Raw genomic sequence first — 27,804 nt, forward strand, 5'->3', positions numbered from 1 at the left:
CAGGCTCGAGCGGTGCCAGCAGTCTGGGAAGCTGGGGGCAAGCGTGTGTCTGCTGAAACAGGGACCAGAGAGGCATTGCCATTTCCAGAGCACAAAGTGAACACCCAACCCAGACTGTGCTACAGCAGCACCCCCTTCCCAAGCAGCCAAATGAAGGCGTTAGTGATGGGGATCCTGGTAACAGAGACAGAGCAGGAAGAAGCCTGGGCTGCTCAGTGTGCACAGATAAACCTGACAAAGGAACTGTAGCCAAGGCTGATCCTTGGACACACAGAGGATCAGACCTGTCCCCCAGGGATGATCTCCCGGCAGGAAGGTGGGGGGTGGCAGCCCCCAGCAGTGATGCTTGGCAAGGAGGGACACTCACCACCCATCACAGCAGACAGCAAGGCAGTGCCAGACACAGGGGCAGGCTCTGGGGTCACACCTCCCTCCCTGCTGCCATGCTGGGGTCCCCCTGAATCCCCATCCTGTCCCCGTGCCTCTGCTCTGGCATTCACCCGAGCTCCCAACACGTGCTTTCTTCTGCAGCAAACAAGAACCACCTCTTCTTCTGTCTGTCTGTCTGTCTGCAGGCTCCAGCCCTGCCACAGCAGGTACAGTTCCTCCAGCTCTCATGGGCAGGTTATTTTACAGCAAGCAAGCAAACACCCACAGCATGGAGCACGCTTTCAAGAGAAGCCAGCGTCTTCCGTAGCAGAGAAAACAGTTGTGAGCTCCTGGCACACTCACCTCTGCCAAAAAGTATTCCAGTTCTCCAGCAAAGGATGCAGACGTTCAGTGTGAGGGAAGAGACAGAGCCCACAGGCACCACCAGCCCAGCTCTACAACACTTGCAGTGACCCAGGAGCATCACTCAACAGAGGGAAGAACAGAGTTATCCACAGACTCAGTGCCAGTCCTGGGGCAGCGTCACCCCATCAGACCCCTGAGGGGATGGAACTTCCCAAGGGATGCAGGGCTGCGTGGGGACAGCAGGGCAGAGCCTAGGGCACTGCTGGCTCCCAGGGCTCGCTGAAGCACTGCTGGGAAATCCTGGCACTGCAGCGTTTCAGGCACAAGCCCTCCCCAGGGGTTTCAGGCTGGAAAGCTGTTTTCCATAAAACTCAGGGTCAGACCCAGCTGAAATAAAAGCCCAGACTCTGAACACTTAACGACCTCCTGTGTGGGGCAGGAGCACAATGCTGCTCTGTGCAAAGGGGCTGGCTGCAGCGCTGGGACCGGCCAGGAATGCTGAGCCTGGAACCCAGCTGGCTGTCCTGGGGCAGAGCTGACCCCTCCCCATGTAAAAACACGGTGTAAAAACAACCAAGGGCCAACAGGCTGGTCTGACCTCACTGCACACGCTGGGGGAGAAAGCTACAGCTACACAGGCTGCACGTTTACATCATTCACTCCCAGTGATCACCCAGGGCAGCCAAATCCTTCCAACCCATCCCTTCAGCAGAGCTGGGAGCAGCCCAGCAGCGCCAGCTTCCAGGATGGGTGACAAAACCACTCACCACCCCTGGTTAGGAACCACGGCCGGAGGTTTAGTATGCCAGCAGCTGCCTTTGAGATGTGTTATTTCCAAAAGACTATTGCGAGATCTTGGGCAGAAGAAGCTGAGAGAGACTTTATAACAAACAGCACAACACAGGACGTCCCTTCCAGTCCGTGCCAGTCAGGCACGCCCTGCACCTCCCACCCGCAGGCACACCGCTTCCTTCGCTTCCTCCCCCAGGAGATGCTCTGCGGGTGCAGGGGCACTGACTTGCTTGCAAGGGAATAGCCAGGCTCTACTTTGTTTTAACTTTCCCCCTTCTCATGTAGCTGTCAAATGAGCCTGGTCCTGGCGGGACCCCGGGGCCCCCCCTGCACCCCTGGCTGCTCCCCGCTCAGAGGCCTTTGCTGGTGCTGCAGGTGGTGCAGAGGAGGCTGGCGTTGTGCAGGGCGAAGGGTTTGCCGGTCAGCAGCGTCTCGCACTCCAGGCAGGCAAAGTGCTTCTTGTGCCAGGCCAGCCCCTCTGCCTGCTGGAAGTCCTCCGAGAAGATGATCTACAGGACAGACAGACAATTGCTTATTGCTGGAGCACAGCAGGGAGAACCGGCCCTGCTCCCTCACCAAGCCCGCTGGCCACAGGGGCTGGGTGTTGGGAAGGGGGACATGAAAGGCAGGGGATGCTCCCGAGGGGCTCAGCCGAAGTGCCAGGCTGCAGCACAGCTCAGCCTTTGAATGCAAAGGGGCTGCTGCTCTGGAGACGGACACCATGTCTCTGGGCACATCATGCTGCTTCACCCCACGTTCCTCAGGCACCCCCAGCTCAGCTCCCCACAGCAGCCACAGCCCGGTGACCAGTGCCAGGAGGATGCCAGTCCCAGAGGGCATCCTGGGTGTGCAGGTAGGGGAGCAGGTTGAGACACACACCAAAAAAGCCCCAAATCAGCCCCCAGCAGGGCCCCAGGGCGGGCAGGGCAGAGGGACCCCCAGCAGCCCCTACCTCGTCGCAGCCGGCGCAGCGCGGCCGCAGGCTCTCGCAGTAGTGCCGCCCGCACCAGGCGGCTCCGCTCTTCCAGAAGTAGATGAGGTCGACCAGGGGCTCGGCGCAGCGGCAGCACACGAAGCACGCCGGGTGCCACTGCCGCGAGTAGCCGGCCCTGTCGGCGTACACCACGGGGCAGTCCCCCGGCATCGCCTGCTGGCAGGTCTCGCAGCGCTGCGACAGAGAGGAGAGGGGTGAGGGTGGGCTGGGCGGGCGGGGGGGGTATTGACTTCTCAGACATAGCGATTCACAGCGCCTTTCCCATGCGTCGTTCTTAGCTGCGTGGGTAGGGGCACAGACCACTGCAAACACGTCCTCAGCACTGCCCACCTGGGCTGCAGGACCCACCATGTTCCTGCTCTACACCCCATAATGCCAAGGAGGACAGAGGAAACAGAGCATCTAATCACAGGACTGCTAAGCTGTCAGGCTTGGGTTGCGTTTGTCCGAGCTCTCAGTGGGTGAAGGAAAACATGGGAACACCACAGCCTGGATTTATGGCTGTGTCAGCTTGGAAGGGATGGGCAGCCAGCTCAGGGGGCTGCAGGGGGCACAGAACAGTGCTGCGGGGTGCAGGAGCAAGGGGAAGCTCAACTGAAGAGAAAGCACTGGCTGCAGCTTGAGAAAAGCATCTTGCTGTGCAGCAGAGCTGAGCAGACAGTGTGCAGGTCCCACACAAACCCTGGCTCCAGCGCTACGGATGGAGTAACAGCTGAAAGTAATTCCCAGTGTACCTTTGCCAGCCCACCCCTGGAACGCTGGTCGCAATCTTCCAGCCAGACCCCACCACCAGCCAGTGTCTGGGCTCTGGCACCCCTGAGACCCAACCCTTGCTACTGCCCTGAGGGGCTCTGAGAAAGAGTCATGACATGTACAGTGCAGAAGCAACACAGCGTGCCAGAGGCTGATGCTTTGCGTGGAGATGAGGAGGTTTGGTCTTCTTTCACTGCTTTTCAAGACTTTTGCCTGCCCAGATGTCACTGCAGATTTCAGCACGGTGCTGCTAATTTATACCAGCCCGAGGAGACGGAATTAGACTTGGCCAATCTGCAGATTAATCATCATCACTGCGTGTTACACACAAGACCAACTGGGTTTACTCACTCTGCCAGCAGAGCGACCCTGCGGTTAGCTCAGGGCACGCTTTGAGGCCTCCTCGCTGCAGCTGAGAGCTGAGAGGCTGCCCTTGGAGCCCCCACACAAGCCCGATGGTCAGCTCAGGGTGACAGCTGCCCAGCCTGGTCACCATCACTCCCTAGGAGCAGCGCTCCGAGGCAGCAGCCAGGGCCCCTTCCAGCCGAGCGCAGCTGCCAGGCCAGGCTTCCCCACGCAGCCTCTGGAGCAGGCTGGCTCCAGCAGCACAGGGTTGGGAGCCTCCTGCCCCGTGCTGGGACAGCAGCTTCATCTCTCCCGTTCACACTGACAGGTTTGGGATGAGTTGGTAGGAGAGACCCAAACATGAAGCTTCTCCACTGAAGGCAAACCTTCCCTCAGCCCCCGGGCCAGCTCACAGCATGAGTGCTAAGGGACAGTCCCCTGCATCTCGGGTGCCTGTCTAAACTCTATCCCACTCTGTGCAGAGAGCTGCAGGTCACTGTGCACCCAGCCAGTGGCTTTTCCTGGGTTCCTTACTGTTACTCCTAAGTGCCATCAGCTCCTCCCTCCTTCAGCTGGGACTGCCAGCAGCAGGCCCGCAGTGCTGGGCACGGTGCCACCGAGCTGACGGGCATCTCCCCTTTCACCAGCAAACCCCTGGACAAGCGACAGCAGCGTGAGAGGAGACACAAGACATTTCCTGGCTTGGCTCTCCTGCCAGTCTGGAAGGGGATAAGTCTGCTTACACTGCTCCTTCCACTCCCAAGGGCTTCAGACGTGTTTCCAAGTGCTCCTGAGACCCGTGCCAGTGGGGGAGTGACCTCCAGCTGCAGTGGAGAAGCTATTTCTGGTCCCCATGAACAAGAGCAGAAGTACGTGAAGCTGCTGCAGTGGGTGCAGAGTGGCTGGCAGGGCAGCACCCCCGGCACGCCGGCAGCAGGGCCAGACAGGCGCCGGAGGACTCTGCACCATCAGTGCTTCTCCCTGAGCCCCAGTACCCCCCCAGGCACCGGATTTGGGCAGCTCAGGGCACAGGAGCCCAGCCCTGCCGCTGCCTCCACACTGTCACCAGAGAAGCTGCCAGACCCATCCAGCCCAGCCCTGCTTATCGTGCAGGACTGAACAGCACAGAACAAACACCAGCAGCATTCCAGCTCCCAGCTCGAGTTTCTTGCCAATGAGAACTGCTAAAAAACAACTTGTTTTGCTGTTTCCTTCTGTGGCAGAGTTACTCACAGGGCTTTTCCTCAGCATGCCACAGCTTCTACCTCCCACCACTTACTGAGTACATACAAAGCGGCTCTTCAGAATTTCAGATGGGATTACACTTGGTGCTCTCTTCACATCCCCACTGCGCAGGGAGAGGAGTGAAGACTTCATTAGCAGAGTCACCAGAGGCGTCAGCCAAGGAAGTGTTCCTTCCTCCCAAGGTTTTTCACACATGCTCTCCCCACCAGCTATTTTCCATCCCCAGCTCCCAGGGAAGGAGCTTCCCATGCACCACAAGGCTTCCCCTGAGCCTCCTTAGATTGCCAGTCTCAAGCTTGTCAAGCAGCCTTCCTGATGGCTGAGGTCCTGCAGGTCTCAGCAGGATGGGGACCATCCCAGGGCACCTCCTGCAGCATCTGAGAGCTGTGGTGGAGGGGGCTTGGTGGGGCTTCCTCAGGAGACACACAGGAGATGATCACACAAATACCAAAAACTCCCCACCCGCAGGGTGCTGATGGACATTCCAACCCTGAGTACATCCACCCACCTCCAGCGTGGCTGGCTGTGTGCCCTTCATTTCCCAGCCCCTTTATGCCCATCCTGGACTGCCCTACAGCTCCCTCTGCTCACACCTTCCCCCCTCACACGTCCAGAAGTGCTGCATCCCATTTTCCTGCAGCAGAACTTCCCTCCCAGCTCAGCCTAGTGCAATCCAGCTGGCTGCTCAGCCCATCTCACGCCTGTCTGTGGCACAGCAAGCAGCCCAGCTCAGCCAGAGCCAGCTGAGGATCTCCTGCACCCGCTTTGGAAGCGGTTCCATTCCTCAGGCAGTGCCTCTAGAAAAATGATGCTGTGAAGGGCGCAGTGTAACGGCACAGCTATGTATTTATTTGGAAGGCCAAGCTTGCAGTCTAAATAAGCCTCATCGCTAAGATGACTTTTATTAATATGTTTAATGGAAACCTTCCTTTTTTGGCTATTTTTTTAAGCTTAAAATTCTTTGTCCAACTGGGTATTTTGCTGCAATAGTGACGCTTTCACTGTATCCCTGGGCTGAAAGTGTGATGGGCGCTCCGAGGAAAGGCCGTGGCAGAGGGGAGACATTACCCAATATGGAATGAAAAGGAAAACTGCTCTTAACGTGGTACAAGCTTGGTGCAGCAATGGCTAGAAAAGTCCTGCCTTGGAAACACCCAGGCACTGCTTTTCCACAGGTCACCCTCAGCAGGGCTGGCTGGACCTTTTGGTCACTGTGTTTTGTAAGATCTGCTCGGTGAGTGAGATGAAGAGATGCCCATCCTGTGCTCCTGCTGAGCACATGTATCCATCCCTCTGGGTGAGGAGGGGTGGGTTCCCTCCTCTTCACTGTCTGCCTCCCAGGCTGTACCCAGGCTGTACCCAGCCATGCCATGATGCGGGTGAGCATCGCAGCGCTGTGCCAGTGGTCTGAAGCAGCGCTGCAGCAGACTTGGAGAAGCCCACAGGAGCGATGCTGCGAGCAAGGAACTCATGACTGGCTGCTGGAACCTTCCTCCCCCTCTAGACCCAATCTGTTCCCTGAAAGCCCCCAGATCAGAGCTGGGACCCCCCCCACAGCCCATCCCACCGCGAAGTGCAGCACTTACGTAGAGGCCTCCGGCGGGCGCGCGCTCCAGGGCCCCGTTGGTGGACTCGGGGGGTTTGCCGGCAGCGACGCTCTTCTCCCGGGCCTCCTTCTCCTCCTTCCCCACGCCGCCCTGGCCCGGCAGCGCCACCTCCCCCACGCCCAGCGCCTCGGCTTTGTACTTCTTCACGAAGTCTTCCATCAGCTTCAGCTCGCCCTCGGCCAGCCCGCGGCACTGGGACGGGTCCTGGTCGTACATCGGGAGTTGCCTCATCAGCTGCCGCCGCCGATAGTACGCGCCGTCCGTGCCCGTCACCGGCTGCATCTCCTTCGGCAGCAGCTCCATGTACTGCATGGCCTGGGACAGCAAGAGCACTGGTGTTACTGGGAGCTGCCTGGGCAGGGAAGGGCGAGCTCTCTTTGGAAGCAGATGCTCTGCTCACGGCACAGGTAACGCGCCCCATCCCCTCCCCACCGAGCTGCTCCGATCTACACGTCAGAAATGAAAGGCCAAACTCAGGTGCAAGCAGCAGCCAGGCTGTCAGTAACCAGCTCATCATCAGGAACACAGCTTGGATGGGGTTTGGCTGGGATTTTTGTCAGGTTTGGTTTGTTTGTCAGAAAGCCCCAACACAAAGGAGCCCCCAGGAAAGCAAAGCAGCAGAGCCTGGCTTTGCTCGCTGGCACCCAGGTCCCCAGACAGCATCAGCTCCCTCGCTGGCATTAGCGTGCTGCTCTTCCCAGTGATCTGACAACAGGGCTGCTGAAAAGACCAGAAGCCCACAGACATCAGACCCAAAGCCTTGTGCCAGGACAGGAAGAGCTCTGGGGAAGGGGTTGGAGGCCGTTAGGGTGACCCCAGCCCTCATGGGCTGTGTGCAGCTTCCTTTACAGTAAAGATCCCCTTTTATCAATTAACAAAGAGTCTTAATACAGGAAAAAGTAGTCAGCTGGCAGGCGAGTCTGACAGTGACAGCCACCAACTCTACCCGACCATTGACTCTGTGGTAGAGGAAAAGGGTTTGGTCACCAATGCCCTGCAACGAGGCAGAGAAATGCCCAGAAACCACCCAAAATACAGCCTCCACCCAGCTGGCCGCTAGCCACTGTCTTACAAGCAGAGCTAGGGGTGATGAGGTCTGTCCCACGCTGCGTTAGGGTCTCAGGATGTGGGGTCTGCACGGTTAACTGCCGGGCTGGTGCCGAGGGGAAGGGAGGTTCCACTCCAGGCATTTTTCCTATTGTAGTGTGAAGAGCTGTGGGGCAGCCAGTTGGCTCGCTGCCATCCCCGCCCAGCCCAGCATCCAGCTGCACTAGATTTGCTTCTGACTTGGTCAGCATCTGAAAACTGGGTTTTGAGAAGTGGAGCAGCAGCAGTTAACTGCTTCCTGCACACAGCCTGCTTCAGCCTGGCAAACACAGAAACACTAGTGCCACACCGAGTAGCTCATCCCATCGGCAAGACTTCAACATCAGCTCCCACCTCGGCTGCCCCAGCCCCACAGCAGCCCTGCAGGGCCAGGGTCCTGCCCCAGGACAGCAACAGGCAGTGATTCAGTGGAGGCAGGGGCATGTTAGCATCGCTCACACCGTGTTAGACAGAGGGTGTTGGCATCGCTGCACAGGACATGAGACATCACCACTCTCAGCACATCCTGCCTCTGTGCCCAGGGTAGGATTGCTGTTCCCATGGTTGTTGTCATCCCCCAGTGGGATGGATGAAGGGGCTGCTCAGGAGTCACAGCGCTGCAGGGTGCTGCAGAAGTGATCTGGTACACAGATGGCTTTCACAGGAGCGAGGAATCCTCACAGGAACTACAGGAGCAGGAGGCAGGAATTCCCCAACAGCTCCTCCCGGGCCCCACAGGCACAGCCAGCGACTTCCCACAGCCGGGAAGGGCAGCAACTGAAGCCTCCACGCTGTGCCACCCCGACAGCAAGAGTGCCAGCAGAGCAGTGACATGCTAGGATCTTACTGGGAGACATTCCTCACCCACTGTGAGCGTTCCAAGGCTCATGAGCACTTGTAGCAGCGCTGCAAGATCAGCACCTGCATCTGACACAGCTTGTGCCCCTCCAGCACCAGGCTCTCCACCGCCAGTGCAGAAGGTCTGTGCTGGAAGCCGGATAGAAGGCAAAGTCTGGAGCCTTCCCTAAACGCACAGTTGGACTGGCCCAGGGGTGTGGGGTCACGTGCAGGGGACAGGGGCACACGGTGGGATCTCAGCCCCATGTATCAGGGCAATGCTGAAGTTGTAGCTACAGGTGTCAAAACAGCTCAGGAGAACAGATCAGGGCAAAACCCATCAACAACCTGACACCAAAGGTGGGATGAAGGACAATGAGAAGCTGCTGCTGCTGCAGGCACCACGCAGCACGAGAGTCAAACACTCCCAGGGTGCAGAGCACTGCTGGGTTCGCAGAGGAGCGTTTCAAGCTCTCCCTGCCCAACTCTGCTCTTCTCACTGTCCCTCAGCACCCTGGCCCTTCTCCAGGCACACCTGGATGAGAACACACTCCAGAGTTCCTCCTGTCACTGGACCATCTGCTCCAGGACAGCCCCCCCAGCCCGCCGAAGGAGCGGGGCAGCTCCGCACTGTGGGCTGCTTGGCCCGGATCCCCCGGGCCCAGCTGACACCCAGCTCCTCTCCTAAGAACCTGCCAGGCTGCTCTGCCAGCCCAGACTCACCCAGGTGCCTCCAAAGCTCCTGCGTGTTGTTTACTTGACCTGAGACACCCTCCCACACGCTCAGGCTCTACATGGGGTCCCGGAGCTTTCCCAAAGCATGGGGGGCACCGAGCGTGCGGCTGTGGTGGGGGCTGCCGGGCTGCACCGGGATCACCCCCGACGGGGGGTACGCGGGGGGCTGGGGCTGCAGGGGAAGGAAGCAGCCCAGGTTTGGGCACCTCGCCCAGCTGCAAACCCGGGTGTTTCTGGTAAATCCAGGGCTGGGCAGCACGCTCAGCAGCTCAGGAGGGGTGGAGGAGGTGCCACCAGCCTTCTCCCACCCCTCAGGAGCTCCCCTATTGCCCGTGGGACGGCAGAAGGCAAACACTAGTTAAACAAACCTTCCTGCCAGGCCAGCCCCTCCCAAAGCCAGAGGGAAGAGGAGGCTGTGGGCAGCAGCAGCGGTGCCATGAACCAGCCCTGGGACCCTGTTAGACCCAGGGCTCTGCTCCAGGCAGCATCACCAGCCCCAGCTGCACTCCCAGTACAGGCTGCACATCCCCCAGTTCCAAGGGGGCAATGGCACCTGGGCTTGGAGAAGGAATAACCCCTCTGCCTCCCTGCTTTGCAGCTGCACTTCCACATTTGTTTCCCCCAGCTCTTCCTGAAAGAAAATCTGGTTGCAATTTCCAGCAGCTTTAAGCTATTTGCCTAATTTGAAGAGCAAAAGCTCCCCGCTAATGACAGTGTAATACGTGATGCTGTTATACCACAACCACGCTGTCCCCAAGCCATGTCTGCTGCCTGACACCCCTCCCACACCAAAGCCCACTCCCACCCACTCCCCTGCAGTGCTGCCGGCCCGGGTGGGCAGCAGGAGGGAAGGGGGGCTAGGGGCTTGGTTTTGGGCCCAGCTCTGTGTGTGTGACAATGCTCCCCACCTCCCTTCCTGACCCCAAGTTCCCTCAAAATATCTCTCTCTGGGGTTTGCATCCCGACCACACTGTGTAATGCCAGGCAAGGCAATAATCCCAGCTTGTGGTGGATCTGTCAGGGCTTCCCCGGGCGGGCAGGACGCTCCCAGCCACAGCCCACCACAAGGAGAATGTAACTCCCCCCTCCCCTTACCCAGCAAATCTGAGCTGGAGTTAAGGACAGCAGAGCAGTTAAGCCACTGCCAGCACAGTGGGGCGGCAGTGCTGCCATGGATGGGGGCACACAGCATCCAGCGGGAAACAGGGCTGTGTCCAGGGGGGTGTTAGGGATGTTTGGGGGGGTTAAGGCTGTTCTGGGGGGGTAGGACCCTTCTGCAATGGCAGAGACACAGGGCAGCACTAGTGGCACCCTGGTTAAAGTAAGCCTGGCACATCTTATTAAGTCCAAGATTTTAAGGAGTACTTTTAGTGAGCACAAGAAATAATTACTCTGTGAGAGTTGTTTTGCAGTGACCATTAAAGCCCATTTCCCCAGCACTGACTGACAAGTGTAGCATTCCTTCTGGCCCATTCATCGCTTTCTCTGCCTTTGAGACAGACCCAACACAATCTTCTGGAGCTGAAGAGCCCTCCAGGCCAGGGAAGTGTCCCAGCACCGGGGCCTCCACCTGCACCCGCTGGCTGTGGGACAGGCTCACACCCAGACTTCCAGGAGATCGGACTCACGGGCAAGGCAGGACACCCACCCCCAAAGGGATGTTGGAGCTGACAGCAACACGGGGCAACAGGGACGTTCTGGAGTTAACCCCCATCCCTGCACACATCCCCTGGCTTTGACACCTCTCTGCTGCCCTGGAACCTTCCTGCAGGGCTGGGAGAGGACAAGTCCCAGCCCAGACACCACGAGAAGGACGGAGGCATCACTCCCACAGCCAGCTGGGGTTTGGGAGCGTGCCAGTGCCTGCGTGGGCTGCACGGGCGCTGTACCACTGGCAGGACAGGGGGGTGGGATCTCTGCTCAGCAGTGTTTTTGTTGGACATGAGCTTTCCCAAAGCAGAGAGCTTTTTACTTGTAAAACCCATTAAGACTTCTCCTAGCGATGTAAGCAGACCTATAAAATCCCAGAGGTGATGCACTCCCCTGGGGTTATTTACCCTGTTTTCCAAAGCACAGGATGTTACACACATCTGGGCTCTCTGAGGCAGACCAGCTGCTTTACTGCTTCTCCTGGTACCTTTACTCCAGAGCCGTGCTGTGCTCTCCACACAGCCACAGAGCCACCAGCCAGGCACGCTGCGAAGCTCCTTACCAGCTTCTGGGTGAGCCCCGGGGGAGCCCACTCATAGGTGATGGTGTCGAAGGTGGGGTCCTTCCTGGAGACGATGGGGTTGGTGATGATCATGCGGTTCCGCTTGTAGATGCGGATGCCGTCCCCGCCCTTCACCCGGGCGGTGAGCGTGGCGTAGCGGGACTCCGACAGCAGCCGCCCGATCTTCCGGTCGTCCTCCAGGTCCGAGCTCAGGCTGTGATCCTCCTGGCTGCACTTGCAGGACTTGCAGATTTTCCTGCGGGTGACAAGGGGGATCATCCTTTGGATGCAGACTGGGTCACAGGAGGCAGGCGATGACGCCATGGCTCACCCGCAGAGCATCGCCGCTTCACAGAATCACAGACTGGGCTGGGCTGGGAGGGACCCCAAGGGTCACAGAGCTCCAACCCCCTGCCACAGGCAGGGACACCAACCTCCAGGCCTGGAGCTACACAAGGTTGCCCAGGGCCCCATCCAACCTGGCCTTGAACACCCCCAGGGATGGGGCACCCACCCCCTCTCTGGGCAGCCCCTTCCAGCCCCTCACCACTCTCTCTGCAGAGAACTTCCCCCTAATATCTAATCTAAACCTCCCCTCCTTCAGCTTTAATCCATCCCCCTTGTCCTGCCATTGTCTACCCTTTTACAAAGCTGATTCCCCTTCCAAAGGTTAGTGCAGACCAGGGCTACAGCGTTTGGCAACAGGCTCCTGCGGGCTGAGCCACACGTGGGAATTCAGCACAATCCAGCCTGGGGGGATGGCAGTGGCATGGAGCAGAAAGCTGCAGGGCCAGCGCTGTCCCAAGCAGGAACAGTCCTGGCTGCCACTTCCCTGAACTTTGAAAATCCCTCCAAAGATCACTCCATCTCCCCCTCACTGGGCTCCAACAGCTGAGTGCTGGCCTGGCCTCTCACAAAGCTGTACATTGAAAGGGTCACCACTGAAAGAGGAATCTGTCACTTAAATTGTAATAGCTCTAAGCTGTATGGGTAAGTCTGTAAGAGGGCTCACTGCTGGCTGGCTTTTCCATCCAGCGCTCCCATGAAAGGGACAGGGGGACGTCGATGAACCCCTGAGCGTTTCAGTGGGCTCCTGGAACAAGCACGATTCCCACCAACCTTTACCCAAGCCAGGTCACAGTACAGTGATTGAGCCAAGTGAGCCTGGCAAAGTCTGCGCTCCCAGGCAGGAGGGCACTGGAGCTGGGGACTGAAGGTGTCAGGACATGGTGACATGCCACCCCTGCAGAGCACGGCAGGCTGGCAGCGGCACAGAGCACCCGCATCCCTCCTGCCCCGCTGCAGCCAGCCCCAGCCACACAGAGCCCACAGCAAACAGCAGCTCTCCAGCCTCACAGAAAGAGCCTTGTGTTCTGCAGGACAAGCTCAGAGGCCGTTAATTCTTTTTTAATTAATGACATCTGGATAGCTCCCTCCCATCTCAAAGCCCCCTTTGTTTCTCCCCCCTTTGGGAGCTGAAAGGGCCAGGCAGCAGCCCACTGCCCCTGCCGAGAGCCAGACACGCAGCACCGGTCGGCTCACAGCAGCTACTGATAGGGCGACCGTTCACCTAAATCAGTGCTTTGAAGAGGAAAAGCCAACAATAAAGCATTAAATAACCAGACACTTCTGGCATGGAGCAGTGCAGCTGTCAGGATGCTCAGGACAGCCAGCAACAGCCACCCTGCTGCTCCCGAGCGGGACGCAGCACCCAGCCCACACCAGCGCTCCAGCAGCTCCGCACCCACGCTGGCCCTCGAGCACGAGGGTGATGCCAGGCACAACTCCTACCCACAGCACGGGACTATCCTCTCGGTCAGCAGCTCCCTGCCTCCCAAGCAGGCAAGGACACGTTTGTTTTCACTAGCTTGTTCCCAAACAGCCTGGCAGGCTGGGAAGCCAGCACGCAGCAGGCTGAGGATGAGATGCTCCAGCACGGGCATTGTGATGAGCACAGTGGGGGGCACAGCACAGTGTCCCCTGCCTGATGAACAGTACCCACCACGCAGAGTTGTGCTGGGGATGGTCCTGGGGCAGGTGAGACCCTTCTGCAGGCTGGGTCCCCTCCCAGCTCTGCTTCCTCCTCCTGCAGAGACCTGCACCCAGCCGAGCGGAGCCTCAGCTGCCAAGGAACAGGCAGCGTTAGCAAAGGTGGGAAAAGCTGCACTGTGGGAGAGCCCGGGCTTGATTTAAGCACTTGTGGATGAGAATGACATAAAAATAAAGGAGCAGGACCGGTGAGGGAGTGGGGATGGAGAGCAGGGAGCATGAGCATCTCAGCTCAGAAGCGGTCCTATCCAGGCAGGATGTCCTTGCTGCACCCCCAAGGCCACCCGAGCGCTCCACAGGTCTCTGCAAAGCCCCTGGAGCAGGAATGGGACAGGACTGAGGGGACAGTGCTGGGGCAGGGCCCGCCAGCACCAGGACGTTACCTCCAAGAATGTGGCTCGAAGCCCGTGCACATCCCTCTGCAGCGTAAACAAGGCACACCTCTTCCTGACTGCGGCTGGCTCCCCGACATCTGGAAAAAGAGCAGGACAGCAGCGTTGGACAGGCTTCTTCCTCAAAGATTATCAGAGGGGGGAGATCCAGCATCTGTTTCGGCCCTCAGATGGTGATTTCTTCAGCCGTGCCTTGTGTCCTGTGGTGCTCCCGACCTCCCAAACACCATCTGACACCGTCCTGCCAGACCTGCCCCGTGTTTACACAGAACGACAGTTTTCACTGGATAATGAGGGAAGACTCAGACTGGGCAGCCACCTTAACTTCGTGCACAGCGGCCCCAGGTCTGATCAGAAGGATATTTTGGTTCTGATTAACCACCACACGTGATCCTGTGCGAGTCAGCAGCTTTGTGCAGCCAGACACAGTGGTATGCTGCCACGACCTGGTGCTCGATCGGCTCTAGGGCAGCTCGGACCTCCTCAGTGCTTTACAGGGCTGAGGAGTGTTTGGGAACGTGGCAGATTTCCAGGGCTTTATGGGTGGTGAGCAGGAAACACAGCAGGGAAAGGCTGGGGGAAAGGGGGAGGCAGGGGGGGAACAGGGCTGTGCTGCACCTCCTGCTGCTCCCGGAGCAGAGGTCAGCTCCAGGCACTCACTGTGCAGGCAGTCCCAAGAACCTCCCCCCAGAGACAGGCAAGTGCTGAAAACCCCATCAGGAGCCAGCAAGGTTCAAGTCGAGCTCTCTCAGTGCCTGTGCCATGGATTTGCCAGGCTGGCTCTTCAGTGTAAAGAACTGGGGAGGTTTTAATGCCCGTGCTGGGGGGAACATGCCCAGCTCCTCCACTCTGAGTGGTTAAAGAAACCAGCTCCCTTTGGAGGGGGCTGCACAGGGACCCCACACGGGTGGTACCATGGGTGGCAGCTCAGCTGGTGACGGGCCCCAAGCTCTGCCCAGCACCCAGCTTGCAGCTCCATGTGGATGCAAAGCCAGGATGGTGCTGGCAGCTGCTCTGTCCTCCATCCACCCATCCTGCTTCCAGTGCCTGGGCTCCTCAGTGCTCTGGCACGGGCCAGGGGCACCCTGGGGTCTCTGCCAACATCCAAACTCCTCAAAAGGGAGAAGTTATTTGACAGCACTCAATCAGGAAAGCCACTGAACTTCCTTGCAAAACCTGATGTTGCTAATAAGGATGGACCTTTTATGACCAGCTCGAGGAGCAGCCAGGCACTGGTTTGTCAGTTCTAGGGCAGTCAGCAAGCCTGGGTGTGTATCAGGTCACCATGGGAGGCTGCTCAGGCCATGGAACAGCCCAGTGCAGCTGCCCTTGCCCTCAGGACTCCCGTTCCATTTGTGCCTCTGCTTTCACCTCATTTTTCACCTGCAGTTCCTCCAGATACTTTGAAGTCAGTGAAAGGACCTCTCACCCTGGTAACTCCTAGGATGTATTTTTAACCTGCACTCACACTCTACTCTGCTTCTAATATCCAGAGAAATGGGCCTGTTTTGATTCTTCAGCTACATGCCAGCTCTCTGGATCAGACAGGACACGGGAGGCTCCAGCACAGCCCACTCACAACCTTGCCAGCTCAGGAACCATGTGCTAGATACCCACTGATGGGGCTTTTCACTGACTCTGATCTTAATGAGTCAGACAGAAGCCAAGTAGAGGCAAGGGACTATGAATGGTTGTTTATTTAAAATACAAACATCTGGATTAAATAAACTCATTTGGAAACGTTTCATTACACACACAGGGAAAAGCGGGGGGGGGGGGGGGGGGGAGGGGAGTGGTGCCAGGAGCAAGAACCAGCACAGGAACCATGAGAACAGCCCAACACTGGAGTGTCTGGGTGAGTGTCCATGGAGAACTCACAGCCATTTGGGGTGACCCCCACACCCACATGAGCCCAGCGTTTCTCCCTGGTACTTCAGCGTTAACGAGCCCCTACCCTGGTCATTTGTTCAACTTGATAATTTATCCTGCTTGTCCAAACATGGCTCCTGGTTCCTGTCCCGGGTCCAAGTTTAACTGCAGTGAGCTGCTCTTCACCCAGCCTGACCCTGAGGAGGCACCTGCTGAATCAGCACCCTCCAGAGCACCCTCGTGCCCCCCTGGCTGGTGCTGGCCAGGGCAGCGGGAGCAGCCAGAGCCCCTTCCCATGGGGACAGGGCACTCACCCACCCACTGCTGCCTGGCAAGCTCAGGCCCCTGGGACAGCATCTCCTGGTGCCAACTGGAAGCATGTCCACGTCTCTGGAAGACAGTGGCATGCCTGGCTCCCTCAGGACCAGGGAGAGGTTTCAGACACTCATTTCCATCTCTGCAGTGGCCAAACACAACAGGAACTGCTGCCTGGTTTTTGGGCTGCCTGGTCAGCAGGACTTCCTGCCCAGATATGGAGCTTCTCCTTACAGCTCCGCTCCAGCTCCTCAAATATGCATAAAAGGAGATCTCTTAAAAGCAAAAAGCCACACAAGACACTGCAAAGCAACCCAACCCAGTAGGATAATGTGAAACAAATGCTCCCTGGATATCTTGGACTCCAGCTATGCCCAAGTCCACTTGGGATCAGCAGTGTTAAACGAGGTAACACCAGAGTTTAAGATAAAGAGCTCGAGGGCGTTTGCAATGCCTTTAAAAACGCCTGTGTCAACAAGCTGCCTGGAAGAAAAGCAAGTTCAGCTCGCCATGGCTGGCTACACAATGCGTTTCAGGAGTGCTGCTCTGGCTTGTTGTGTCTTACAGCATTCTTGCTCTAAAAGACAGAGAGCCAGTCAGTGCAGAGGAAATTCTTGGGTAGTGAAATGATAGGAAACTGAGGCCACTCTACCCACAAAAACATCTCTGAGCCGTCTCACAAACACGCCGGTAACACCAGGGTTCACTGCCGGACACAGCCAGCGCCCTGCCGCAGCCCGTGCCTCCTCCCAAGGGCTGGCAGAGCTGCCCACAGCGGCAGGGGACAGGGAGGAACCCACCCACGGCCCCACCTCGGGCGGGGGGCTGAGCACTCCTGGCCAGTCTGGCTGGGCAGACCCCGGGCTGCTGAACGGGTCAGAGTCCAGCTCTGCCAGCCTGCTCCATTCACAGCTCGGCTGGGACCCCAGGAAGCCCCTCCTGTGTCCCCACCCCTGACCAGAGCACGGACACAGCACCGTTTGCACATTCATGTGCTTAAATCCTTCCCAGAAGTAGAAGGTTCTTTCCACTCTCTCCAACCAGCCTAGTGCCAAAGATCCAGCACATCCCAGACTGAGCATAGGTAAGAGCTTCTAGAGGAGCCTCTACAGGGAAGCAGCCAGGCTAATGCTACAGGCACATGGGCCAAACTCCTAGACCACAGACCTGCCAGTGCTCAGACACCAGCTATCACAGCCACAGGCCCTTCTCTTTGGACAGCCACAGAAGGATGGGGTGGCTCCAGCACCCTGCTCAGGCACCCTCTCCATGAGACTTGATTGTTTATGGAGCGGTGAGAAGGAAAACTGTTTATGGAGTGGTGAGGAGGTAATGGTAACAAAGCTTTCATGGAGCTCACAGGAAGGGCAGCTCGGGGAAGCCAGCATCCTAACATCCTCTAAGAGCTGCTTTTGCAGGGAGGTTGGTTTATCTCTGGCTGATGCAGAACAGAGAAGTCCCACTGAATGTCAGTAATTGATCCAAGTGCCATAGGACCCCACTGCAATGTTAAAGTCCTTAAAGGAAAGCAGGGTGGGCTCAATACCAGAGGAGCAGAGCACGGAGCAGCAGACCAAAAGCGAAGGCAGCCGAGCCATGCCTTGGGCAGCTTTGTTCCCACAGCCCAGCCCAGGCTGGGGGCACCCACTGTCACTGGGGGGTCTGCTACCTGCACTGCATAAGGGACATGCAGCCCTGAGCCTGGCACTTGTGCTTTGGGGATGCTTCAGGGTCTTGTCTTCTCTTAGGCTGCTCCTTACACCATCTCTCTTCGGCCATGCACAAGGCACGGGGTCAATACAGGCTGGGTAACAGTGTCCTGACCTCCAGCAGCACATGTATCAGGAGACCAGGCACCGACCCAGGATGTGGCTAAGGGACAAACAAGGTGGAAACAGGAAAGCAGAGCCAGCTCCAGCTGCTCAATCAGTCACATAACAAAAGGATGGCAACTGAAGGAGATGCTTATCTGCTGGGGATGCTTGGGCCATGCTCCCTGGGAAGAACCTTTAGTTCTTTTCTCCTGTATATCCACAGGGACCCTGATCTAATCAGAGTTTCAACAGCCCTGCTGATGGGAAACAAGCACCCCAGGAGCCCAGGTACCTTTGGCAGGATGGTTTCAGCACCACACACCACCAGAACTCCCAGCCCAGCCCCTTGGCCAGCGGCACCAGCCACAGTGCTGGGCCAAGGGACCTGCCGGCTCACCGGCCCCACTGCAGGTTATCCTGAGCTGCACCCTCAGAGGGACCACGGCCTGAAATAAGGCTCAGAGTTCTGGCAAGTTTGGCCAACGTGGTTGTTAATCAAAGGCTGCTGAAGGCTTGTAAAGCTCCCAGAGATACACCCCCTCCTGCTCCTGGCTGGGGCACGAGGCGACACACCACCGGCACCGAGCTCGGGTACCATCGGGGCAGAGCAGGGCTGACCCCACAAGAGCATCGCTGTGCTGGACACCCACCGCTCCCCAGCTCCCAAAGGGCTTTCGGGGCTGCAGCTCCAGAAGGCTCTGTTGGGGCAGAGCCCTCCTGCTTCTACAGAGAGGCTTCTGGATCCTCAAAACACTTATTGCACAACACCTTATTTGGAGACCAAACCCGGCGATGGAGACACGTAATTGCCTCAAGTATGTTTTCTCCTCCTTTTTAGGAAGGGAAAAGGAAAAGCTGGTTTCCAAAAAAGTTACTACAAATTCAGGACAGCCCTTCAGAGCAGAGGTCCTCGTTTCACCCCTCCTCAGCATCAGACCACTCCCCAGCACCCACAGCAAGCTCAGTCTAACCCCTCCTGTGCAGCCTGGGTGTCTGACACCCTACCCCAACAAACCACGGCCAGGGCAGAGGAGCTGTGGGGCCACATGAAAGCTCTGGGTGGGGTTCCTCTCGCTGCAATGGGCTGGAGATTAACAACTCTGACTTTGAGAGAGGCCCTTGAACAGAGACCAAGGGGAAAGCCATATGATACTCACAGGGGTGGGACCAGCTCCTTGGAGTGCACTCTGTGTTTAGGGATTCTGATGGATGGGAATTAATTTGTCATCATTATTTGACTAGAATAGAGCTAAACTTGCATAGTAGGGAGTGAGCTCAAACTTCCTGAAGGATTTCCAATAGCCAGAGGGTGTGTGTCCCTCTAACAGCAGAGGTATCTATGGCAGAGGGAATGCTGGAAGCTCTGGAAAAGTACATGGTGTAAGGTAAGCCAGGGAGAATTTACATGGGCTGTGGGGAAGAACCAGCCAAGCCCAGCAGCACAACATTAACACATCCAAGGGGCTGTGTTTGAGTTAAAGCCAGGCTCAGGACATAGAAAAAGCCTCTTTGGCAGCACTTTCCTTTCTGTTCCTGCAGCAGAGCAGGTTCCCCATGGGACAGGCACCCCCAGCCCCCTCCCAGCAGACGTGGGGCAGCCTCTCTGCAGGAGGGGTGGGCTGCCCAGACAGGTTGACCAGAGCTCAGGGGCTGCTCAGCTGCTTCCTCTTGGAAGGAACCAACAGCACATACAACACCAGCTCCTGGGCAGAGAAAGCTTCTTCTGGCACATCTGGGGACACAGTGGCACAAGTCTCAGCACCACAGAGCACTGGGAAGCCCTCCTGCTGCCAGTTGCAGCCCCCTAGCCCCATGGAGAGCCTGAGCCAGGCACTGCCCTGCCTGCACCCAGAGCATCCCACAGAGCATCCTATCTCAGGCCTCTCAGCTGGCCAGGATCTGAAAGCTGGGCTGAATGTCCCAGTAGGGAAGGCTGTGTTAGCCTTAAAAAGTACAGTTTAGATGTTGAAGCAAGTAGTTTCTTTTAATCCTGAAGTGCTGAGTTAAGGTCCTGTACGATACAGGAGACACCTACACCCTCTCCTGAGTGGCTGGCACCTCTTTTCAAGAGCCTGGCCTCAAGCACCTCAGCTGGTGGTTCAGATGGGTCGTCTGACTCACTCAGTACACTCCTGCAGTTTTGTCATCTCAGGAAACCTCTTAATGAACTCCTCAAGGAAGAGGGATCACCTGAGACACCAGCCTGCTCCAGCAGCTTTCCACATGGGCATCACACTGGGTTTGCTTTCCTGCCAAGCACAGACAGCATCCCAGGCAACACCTGATGTCCAGTGAGGTCCAGCTTCAGCTCAGTCACCTCACAGCACCACAGACCTGCCCAAGCCAGCAAGGCCAGGCAAGGGGACTTTCCTGCAGACCAGGGCTCAGGGCTGGGCTGAGACCCCCAGGGTCTGGCCAGGAGGGGCTCCTTGGGTGTCTGCATGTGGAACACACTTCTCCAAGGGCAAGCAGCTGCTCCTAGGCACCCACTGACAGCCACTCACTCCTAGAACTGCGACTGGGAACAGCAAGGGATTGTTGGGATTTGTTTTCTCCTCCTTTCCACAGGCAGAAAACAGCTATTGTAATCGTGACCTGAAAGCAATTTGTTGCCCTGCCAGATCCTGAGCAAGCAGCTCCCCAAATTCCCACACTCCTAGGAAGAAAACCCAAACAACTCACAAAAGATGGTCTTTCATCTCCCATTCTCCCTCTAGGATTCATTAAAGCCATCAGGGAGTGAGCTGGGATCAGTGGGAACGCTGGAGACTCCGACTGACACTGCACTCTGTGGGAAGTTTGGTGCCTTTGCTTCCAGCAAGGCAAAACCAGGGGAGGGCACTGGTATCAGAGGAAGCTGTTTCAGGGGAGCTGCCAGGTCTCAGCCTACGGGGTGGCTGACACAGGGGCTGGAGCCCCTGCAAGGATCTGGCTCTTCCAGGAGCACACAGCTGGCAGCATCCCTTCCCCAGAACCACCTGGGGATGTACAGACAGGCCCAGGCTGTGAGCAGGTGCATGGGATGGGATGAACCTACCCAAGTTTGACTGAACAGGAGCTGTACTGATGTCTGGAGGGGTCTTGTGGCTATCAGCTACCTTCATGGAGCCAGCTTCATCCTTCCCAGCTCCTGCATGAGAGGGTGCTCAAGTACCCTTGGGAGAGGGGGTCCCTTGGTGCACTGACACACTGCAGCCAGGAGCTGCTTCCCCCAGACTCCTGTACACCACCCCAAGTATCTTCTCAGCTCCACTCACCACACCTCACTGCTGAGGCAGCAGGCACAGGAGAGCTGGGGATGTGCTGAGCAGCACGAAGGCATCTCCCAGCACAGCAGGCAAAGGGCAGAGGTGTGCCCATGCCACCCATCCCTCCCCCCTCCTCCCTGTGCTGCACCCTGTGTCAGCTCCAGGTTCCCCACAGCATCTGGCCAGACCCCTCCATGACCTCAGGGCCCATCCAGCTGTGCACAACACACAGCTCAGGCCTTCAGAGATCAGGAGGAAAGGTTCAGTGAGCCAGCAGCCCCCCGACACAGTGACTGAGGGGCTGCCCACCAGCCTGTGGGGCTGCAGGCTGTGCTCCCACACACATGTCCAGACCTGGCACGGGAGCAGCCCTGCTCAGGTACCGCATCCTGGTGCTCTGGATTGAGAGGCAGGGCTGGCAGGAGCTGGCACTGGTGCACTCTCAGCCATCCCAGCAGTGGGCAGCACCTGTGGCAGGAACTCTGGGGATTTTTATTTCTTTTTTTGCCTGGGGCTTCATAATCTTACCCAGAGTTGCTCTCTAATGTAGGGAGAATAAAGAGCTGAGGTGGGTTTGAGTGACAAGTAGTCCAGGTTGGGTTTGTGGCCAGTGATGCCCTGAACCCAAGGCTGCAGCACACACCTCAAACCCTGGGCAGGCAGGGGCTGGCAGCCACCACACGTTGGTTAAGGCTGCTTTCCTCTGCTCCTCTAGAGAGGCAGCAGAGTTCTCCTAAGCCAGGTCCCTTCCCAAGGAAACACTGCCTGGAATGATTTGCTCATGTAGAAGCTGGTGCTGACAGAGCTCAGCCCCTTGCCCAAGGAGGTAGGCACTACACCTAGTGTTTAAAGCCCCCCAAAAGACATGTACAACTGTGCTGGACATTAATAACCATGTCTGCCCAGCAGTTTGTGTCCAACAGGCACCCAGCTGCCCCAGGGCTCCTCAGCCCAGGCTCTGGCATCGCAGGCAAAGCTGCTTCCCTGGCAGCCTGTTTGCACAGCTAACAGCACCCACAGCTCAGGAGGGGGAGAAAAACCCCTTTATTCTCCTTACTTCTTGGTGATTTCATTTGTGCAGTGTGACTTCCAGGCCAGCAGCCAGCACCCTGCTCACCAGTGCCTGTTAACTGGGCAGGCTGGGCCAGCCCCTGGGGACGCAGCACGCTGTGCCCTTCGCTCCCATTCCTGGAGCTGTTCCTGGAGAGCTTGGAGTTATCACCCCCCCTCAGCTAAACATTAACAGTTCACCGGGCCTTATCTGCCCTGGGTAAGTGAAAGCTGCTATTAATTTCGCTTGTCTCAACTGCTTTTAGCTCTGAGAGCAGGGCCAGCACCCAGCCAGGGAGCACCCAGGCAGCGCACCCAGCGAGAGGGGGGAGCCCCCTTCATGGAGGGCAGCTCCAGAGCATCCCATAACTGACATATCCAAGGGCTCAGAGATGCTGGAAGTGTGAGGAATCGGGCTGGTCATGAGGGAACTGCTGCTCTTGCAAACAGCTGCCCTGAAATCCTGCCCTTTCCCTGTGCCCATCCTGCAGCAGCTCCAGGCAGGGCCGTGGCAGTGCCTCTCCTGTGTGGCTGACACAGGGCTGCCTTGTTCAACAGCCTGGACCCCTCAGCCTAAACAAACACTCCGGGCGCTGTGGGGCCAGGGGGAGTTTGTCACTTGTCAATCGTGCTTTATGGGACTCTGTTTAGCTCCAAGTCCCAAAATAAGCTCCTTAACCCTGTGCAGCTTCATTATTTCCTATCTATAAATACTTGCCCAGAGCAGGTTTCTGCATTAAGATCAACATCTGTTTCCCCAGGACAGCTGCAGCAGCGCTTCCCCCATGGGCTCCAACACAGATGCTGTTCCTGGAGCAGGGCTTTCAGTCCCTTGAGGACACAGCACCCTCTGAACAGGTCACACAGGGTGACAGGCTGGGGCCACACACAGCGATCCCCAGCCCAGGGACAGGAGGCGGCTGCACAGGGAAGGTACCTCACGCACCTCGGAGCCTCTGCTAGCAGAGCCTGTGGCCAGAAGCAGTCAGCATGGAGGGAGTCTGCAAGGGGTAAGTGGCTTTTGGTGCTCTCATGGAGACGCAGGGGCCCAGCTTTCACGGGCAGAGGTGGACGTGCCTGTGCAGTCACCAGCAGCATTTACACAGGCACCAGAGCACTGAGGTGGTGCTGGAAGGGCATCACCAGCACAACCACTGGGCTCGGTGTGCCGACCCCCCAGCGCCCCCTGCCCCAATGACGTTTTGGACAGAATATGGACTTCAGAGGTGTCCTGGGGGAGACCCCTCTGGGCATAACCCCCTTCCTTGGGAGCTGAGCAGCTTTGCCTGCAAAGCCACCCAGCTGAACGAAGGAAGGAGCTGAATCCCCAGCATATTCCTCACATTTTTTAAGCAGCTCAACACTTCACAGAGGGCAAGTTCCCCACCCTTGATAAACAGCATTCCCATCCCTTAATAGATACCCATCCCGTGCTCGTTAGCATCACCATCTCAGCACCACGGGAGTCCTGGGGGTACATCGGGTGGTGGAGAAGGGAGGCTTCAGCCCCCCATCACCCAGCCCCACACACAGGCTGGGGCTCGTTCCTCCCAGCAGCAGAGCTGCTTCTCCTGCAAAGAGCCCTGCTAAACAACCAAAGGGAAAGTCAAGATCCAGAACTTGCATTAACTGAGTAAACTTTACCTTGGCTTTGAGCAGTGCTTTCAGCTTCAGGGGTTATTTTCTTCTCCTGACAAAACTGGGCTGAATTTAGTGAGAACAGTACACAAATCCTGCTGCCCACAGCATCCAGCTGAACCAGCTCCAGTGACACAGGGAGTGCCAGCCATCACGCTTTATCTTGTTTGGAGCTTTAACTCTCCATTTAGAGTTTAATCTAAACATCCCATTTGCCAGAGAGAATGCCATCCCACTCACGCTGCTTTAATTTCCTCAGAAAGAATCCCATAATACGCCAGGCAAGGCATCAACAGTAATTAAACCCAGCAGTGATTGAAAATCAGATTTGCAGGGCCCTGCAACGAGCCCTAATGAGTTCCAGACTTGCCTTCCCTGGCTGTGCAGCAGTGCCAAGCCAAATGAAAGCCTGACAGCGTCCCAGCCCGTGCCCAGAAGTGCCCTTCTCCTGGTTCAGGAAATTAGGCAGCTCTCTACCCCGGAGACGCCCGTTTGTCTCTGCACACAGAGTATTCAGACACTGATCCAAGGCCTGCATTGTTTTCTCCTGGTTTCTATTATGTCATTTCACATCCCTTTTGACGTGCAGACCAGCTGGGACTTCTCCTGCTCCCCACCCCTGTGCCCAGCTCCAGGTGACAGGCGGCTTCACAGCACTACAGACACAGCATCACCCCCCTCAGCACGCTGGGGAAGGGGGGGTAGCTCAGCATTGCCTGGCAGGGCACATCTCACAGCAGAACTACACCCTCCCACTGCAGACCATTTCTATTCCCTTCTGATTTAAGTGACATCAGAGAGCCCTCTTGTCCTTTGCCCTTCCACCAGCAGGAGCCAGGGGTGCAGCCACGCTTCAGAAGGGCACTGAGGGCTCCTGCCTTCACAAGTCTCAGGCACCTCCTGATGCACAGGCACACAGCCTCACTGCCCCATCTCCTGCGGATGATGCTCGAGAGGCTCCTGGGAGACGGGTCCAGTGCAGAGATGGCTTTGCTGGGGTGTGTTTCTGCTCCACAGCACAGACTCACCCTGCCCTCCTCGCTGCCCACATCCAGCCCTGCTTCTCTGCTCCCTCCTACAAGGGACCCCATCCCAGGGGGCCTCACCCTGCTCCCCCCACCGAGCCCTGTGAGCAGTGCTCTGGGCAAGGCAGGAATTGAGCGTCTGTCTGCAAACCAGGGTGCCCAGCATGCAGACAGCAACACAGCCCACAACTGGAGCCGTCCACGAGAGGGGCAGTTTTCGTTCCTGAGGGACTCATCTTCACTTGGGGCCTGGTAACAGCTTCCCAATGGCCTTGAGCCAGTACCCAAGAGGTGCCCTCCCCACATAAGCCACTCACCAGGACCCTATGGTTGTGCCCAAGGGTTATCAGCAACAGGGATGCACTGGCAGAGGCCACCTTGCTCTGAGCAGGACACCAGGAGATCTCCACCTCAAAGAGAGGTGGGCTGACCCTTCCCACCCGAGAGCCAGGGAGGGCTCTCCAAGGACAGCATGGGCAAGAAGCTTCTCATAGAAGTTCACGGACAAAGGCACTGTATACTCCCCAGGAGGGCCCAGAGGTGCCTCTGCACCCCAGCAGACCCAGGGGATCAGTGCCAGGGCATCTGGCATCAGGAGGCAGGGTTACAGCAGTGTGCAAACCGAGCAGCACTGACGTGAGGCGTTTAACTCACCTCCCAGCTATGTGGTGACAAAGGTACAGCAAGTAAGGTCATGCGAGCAGCTGCTCCTGGCAGCCCATCCCACACGGTTTTATTTCACAATTACAATCCCTTCCACTGGGCCCATGCCATGCCAGGAGGGCATGCCAGTTATTCTGGGTGCTTTGCTCATCAGAGGGCACTGTGGCAGCGATCCGGGGTTTCCAGGGGGATGGGAGCCTCGGACAGCCTGAGCACAGAGCCAGCCCTTTCCAGGGGGGCTGAAAGGGGACAAGCAGCCCCCCAAGGACACAGGCTGAAGGGCAGAGCCTTACACGAGTTGATTTAGACAACAGAGTCGCTTTCCCAGCCAAAGCCGTGTTGGTTTCACGCACAGAACCAGGACTAAGCCCAGGAGCATCACCGGACACTGGTGCCGGGCAGAGCCAGCTCACGGCTGCGCGGGCAGACACAGCGAGAGGAGGGCTCGTCCCGGCCCCCCTACCCCGGGGTTCGGAACTCTGGCACACCCCGCAGCTCCCCTTCCCCCGCAGCCCCTCGCTGAGCCCCGCACGGCGGCAGCAGCCGAGCTTTGCTGCGGCGGAGCCCAGCCAGCTCCGGGCGAGGCCACATGGACGCCCGGTGCCAGGCGAGCATCCCTGCCCGGGGCCCGGCTGCGGGACAGCCCCCCGCACCGCCACCCGCAGGGCAAAGGCTGCTGCGGGGGAACGGCAGGACCGGGACGCTCGCAGCCCCCGGGTCGCGCTTCCCCGCACCGCGCAGTCGGAGCCCCGAGCGGGAGGGGTAGAAACCCCAGCGGCACCCCGGGCTATCGGCTCGCCCGCACCGTCCGGCTCCTTCCCGCACCTCCTGCCCCACCCTACCTACCGCACTCCCTCCCGCCCCGCACCTTCCGCCGCACACCTCCTGCCCCGCACCGCCCGGCTGCATCCCGCCCGGTCCGGTCCCGCACCGCCTGCTCCGCAAAGCTCCACTCACTCCAGTCCCGCCCCATCCCGCATCTCCTGCCCCGCCCGGCTCGGCCCCTCCGCGCCCGGCTCCGCTCCGGCCCCCCACCTCCTGCCCCGCACCTCCCGGCTCGGTCCCTGCCCGGCCCCGCACCTCCTGCCCCGCCCGGCTCGGTCCCTCCCCACCCGGCCCCGCACCTCCTACACTCCCGGCTCCGTACCATCCGGCCCCGCACCGCCCGGCCTCGTCTCCGCAACTCCTGCCCAGTCTCCTCTTGCCCGATCCGGCCCCGCACCTCCCGCACTCCCGGCTCCATCCCGCCCCGGCCCCGCACCGCACCCCCCGGCTCCGTCCCGCCCCGTCCCCGCACCCCCGGCTCCGTTCCCATCCCCGCACCTCCTGCGCTCCCGGCTCCATCCCGCCCCGTCCCCGCACCCCCCGTCCCGTCCCGTCCCGTCCCATCCCCGCACCTCCTGCACTCCCGGCTCCATCCCGCCCCGGCCCCGTCCCGGCCCCGCCCGATCCCCGCACCTCCTGCGCTCCCGGCTCCATCCCGCCCCGTCCCCGCACCCCCCGTCCCGTCCCATCCCCGCACCTCCTGCGCTCCCGGCTCCATCCCGCCCCGGCCCCGCACCTCCTGCATTCCCGGCTCCATCCCGCCCCGGCCCCGTCCCCGCACCCCCCGGCTCCGTTCCCGTTCCCGTTCCCGTCCCCGCACCTCCTGCGCTGCCGGCTCCATCCCGCGCCGCAGCCGCCACCACCGCTCACTCGGAGCGCGCCCCCCCGGCCGGCGCCTTTCATTGGCGATCGCCGCCGCCCCCAGCCAATCCGCCGCCGGCCACAAACTTTTCTGCCCAATGGCGAGGGGCGGGGCGGGGCCGCGCGCGCGGGGCCCCGCCCCCTGGCAGCGCGCGCCGCGGCCAAAAGCCCCAACAAAAGAGGGAAAAAAGCGAAAAGGCGACAAAAAGCGGCCGGAGCGGGAGGGGCCGGGGCCGGGGCCGGGGCCGGGGCCGGGGCCGGGGCCGGGGCCGGGGCCGCGGGATGCGGGATGCGGGATGCGGGATGCGGGATGCGGGCTGGGGGATGCGGGGCCGCAGGACGCGTGATGCGGGGCTGGGGGATGCGGGGCTGGGGGATGCGGGATGCGGGGCCGGGGCTGCGAGATACGGAGCGAGGCCGGGCCAGGGCTGCGGGCTGCGGGCCCGCGGAGCCGGTGGGTGCGGGCTGGCGGCAGGAGCCCCCCGGGACCATCGTGGGGAACTGTGTCGCTGTCGGGGGATGGAGCGGCGGGACGGGCTGCCCGGACACACTGGGCGGCTTAGCCCGGGTGATGCTGCTCGGCCGGGGTTGGGACCGGCTGAGCCCCCGGGGTGCCCTCCATCCCCTAACGCCCTGGGACTGTGCTGGGGCCGCTTGTGGCCACAGGCGACAGCCCTGTGTCCTGGTTTGACCTGGGCGGCCAAGGTTCGCTTC

The 27,804-nt window shown here is 59.0% G+C and overlaps 1 protein-coding gene across 2 annotated transcripts; it reads right to left on the reverse strand.

The window, feature by feature from the left end:
• Positions 1-1,502: 1,502 nt before the first annotated feature.
• Positions 1,503-27,062, reverse strand: LMCD1 (LIM and cysteine rich domains 1). 2 transcript variants are annotated; one of them, XM_084269523.1, is made up of 6 exons: positions 27,050-27,062; positions 13,774-13,862; positions 11,342-11,597; positions 6,451-6,786; positions 2,480-2,695; positions 1,503-2,036 (listed from the first exon to the last, which is right to left on the reverse strand). In XM_084269523.1, the coding sequence occupies exons 2-6, from the start codon at positions 13,860-13,862 to the stop codon at positions 1,878-1,880; spliced, it is 1,056 nt and encodes a 351-aa protein (XP_084125649.1). In that variant the 5' UTR covers positions 27,050-27,062; the 3' UTR covers positions 1,503-1,877. The 2 variants fall into 2 exon arrangements, with proteins under 2 accessions (XP_084125649.1, XP_084125648.1); XM_084269522.1 differs by lacking the exon at positions 1,503-2,036 and having other exon boundaries at positions 2,263-2,695.
• Between the last annotated feature and the right edge of the window lie 742 nt (positions 27,063-27,804).

This window comes from Gallinula chloropus (assembly GCF_964237585.1).
Source record: "Gallinula chloropus genome assembly, chromosome: 12".
Taxonomy (NCBI): Eukaryota; Metazoa; Chordata; class Aves; order Gruiformes; family Rallidae; genus Gallinula; species Gallinula chloropus.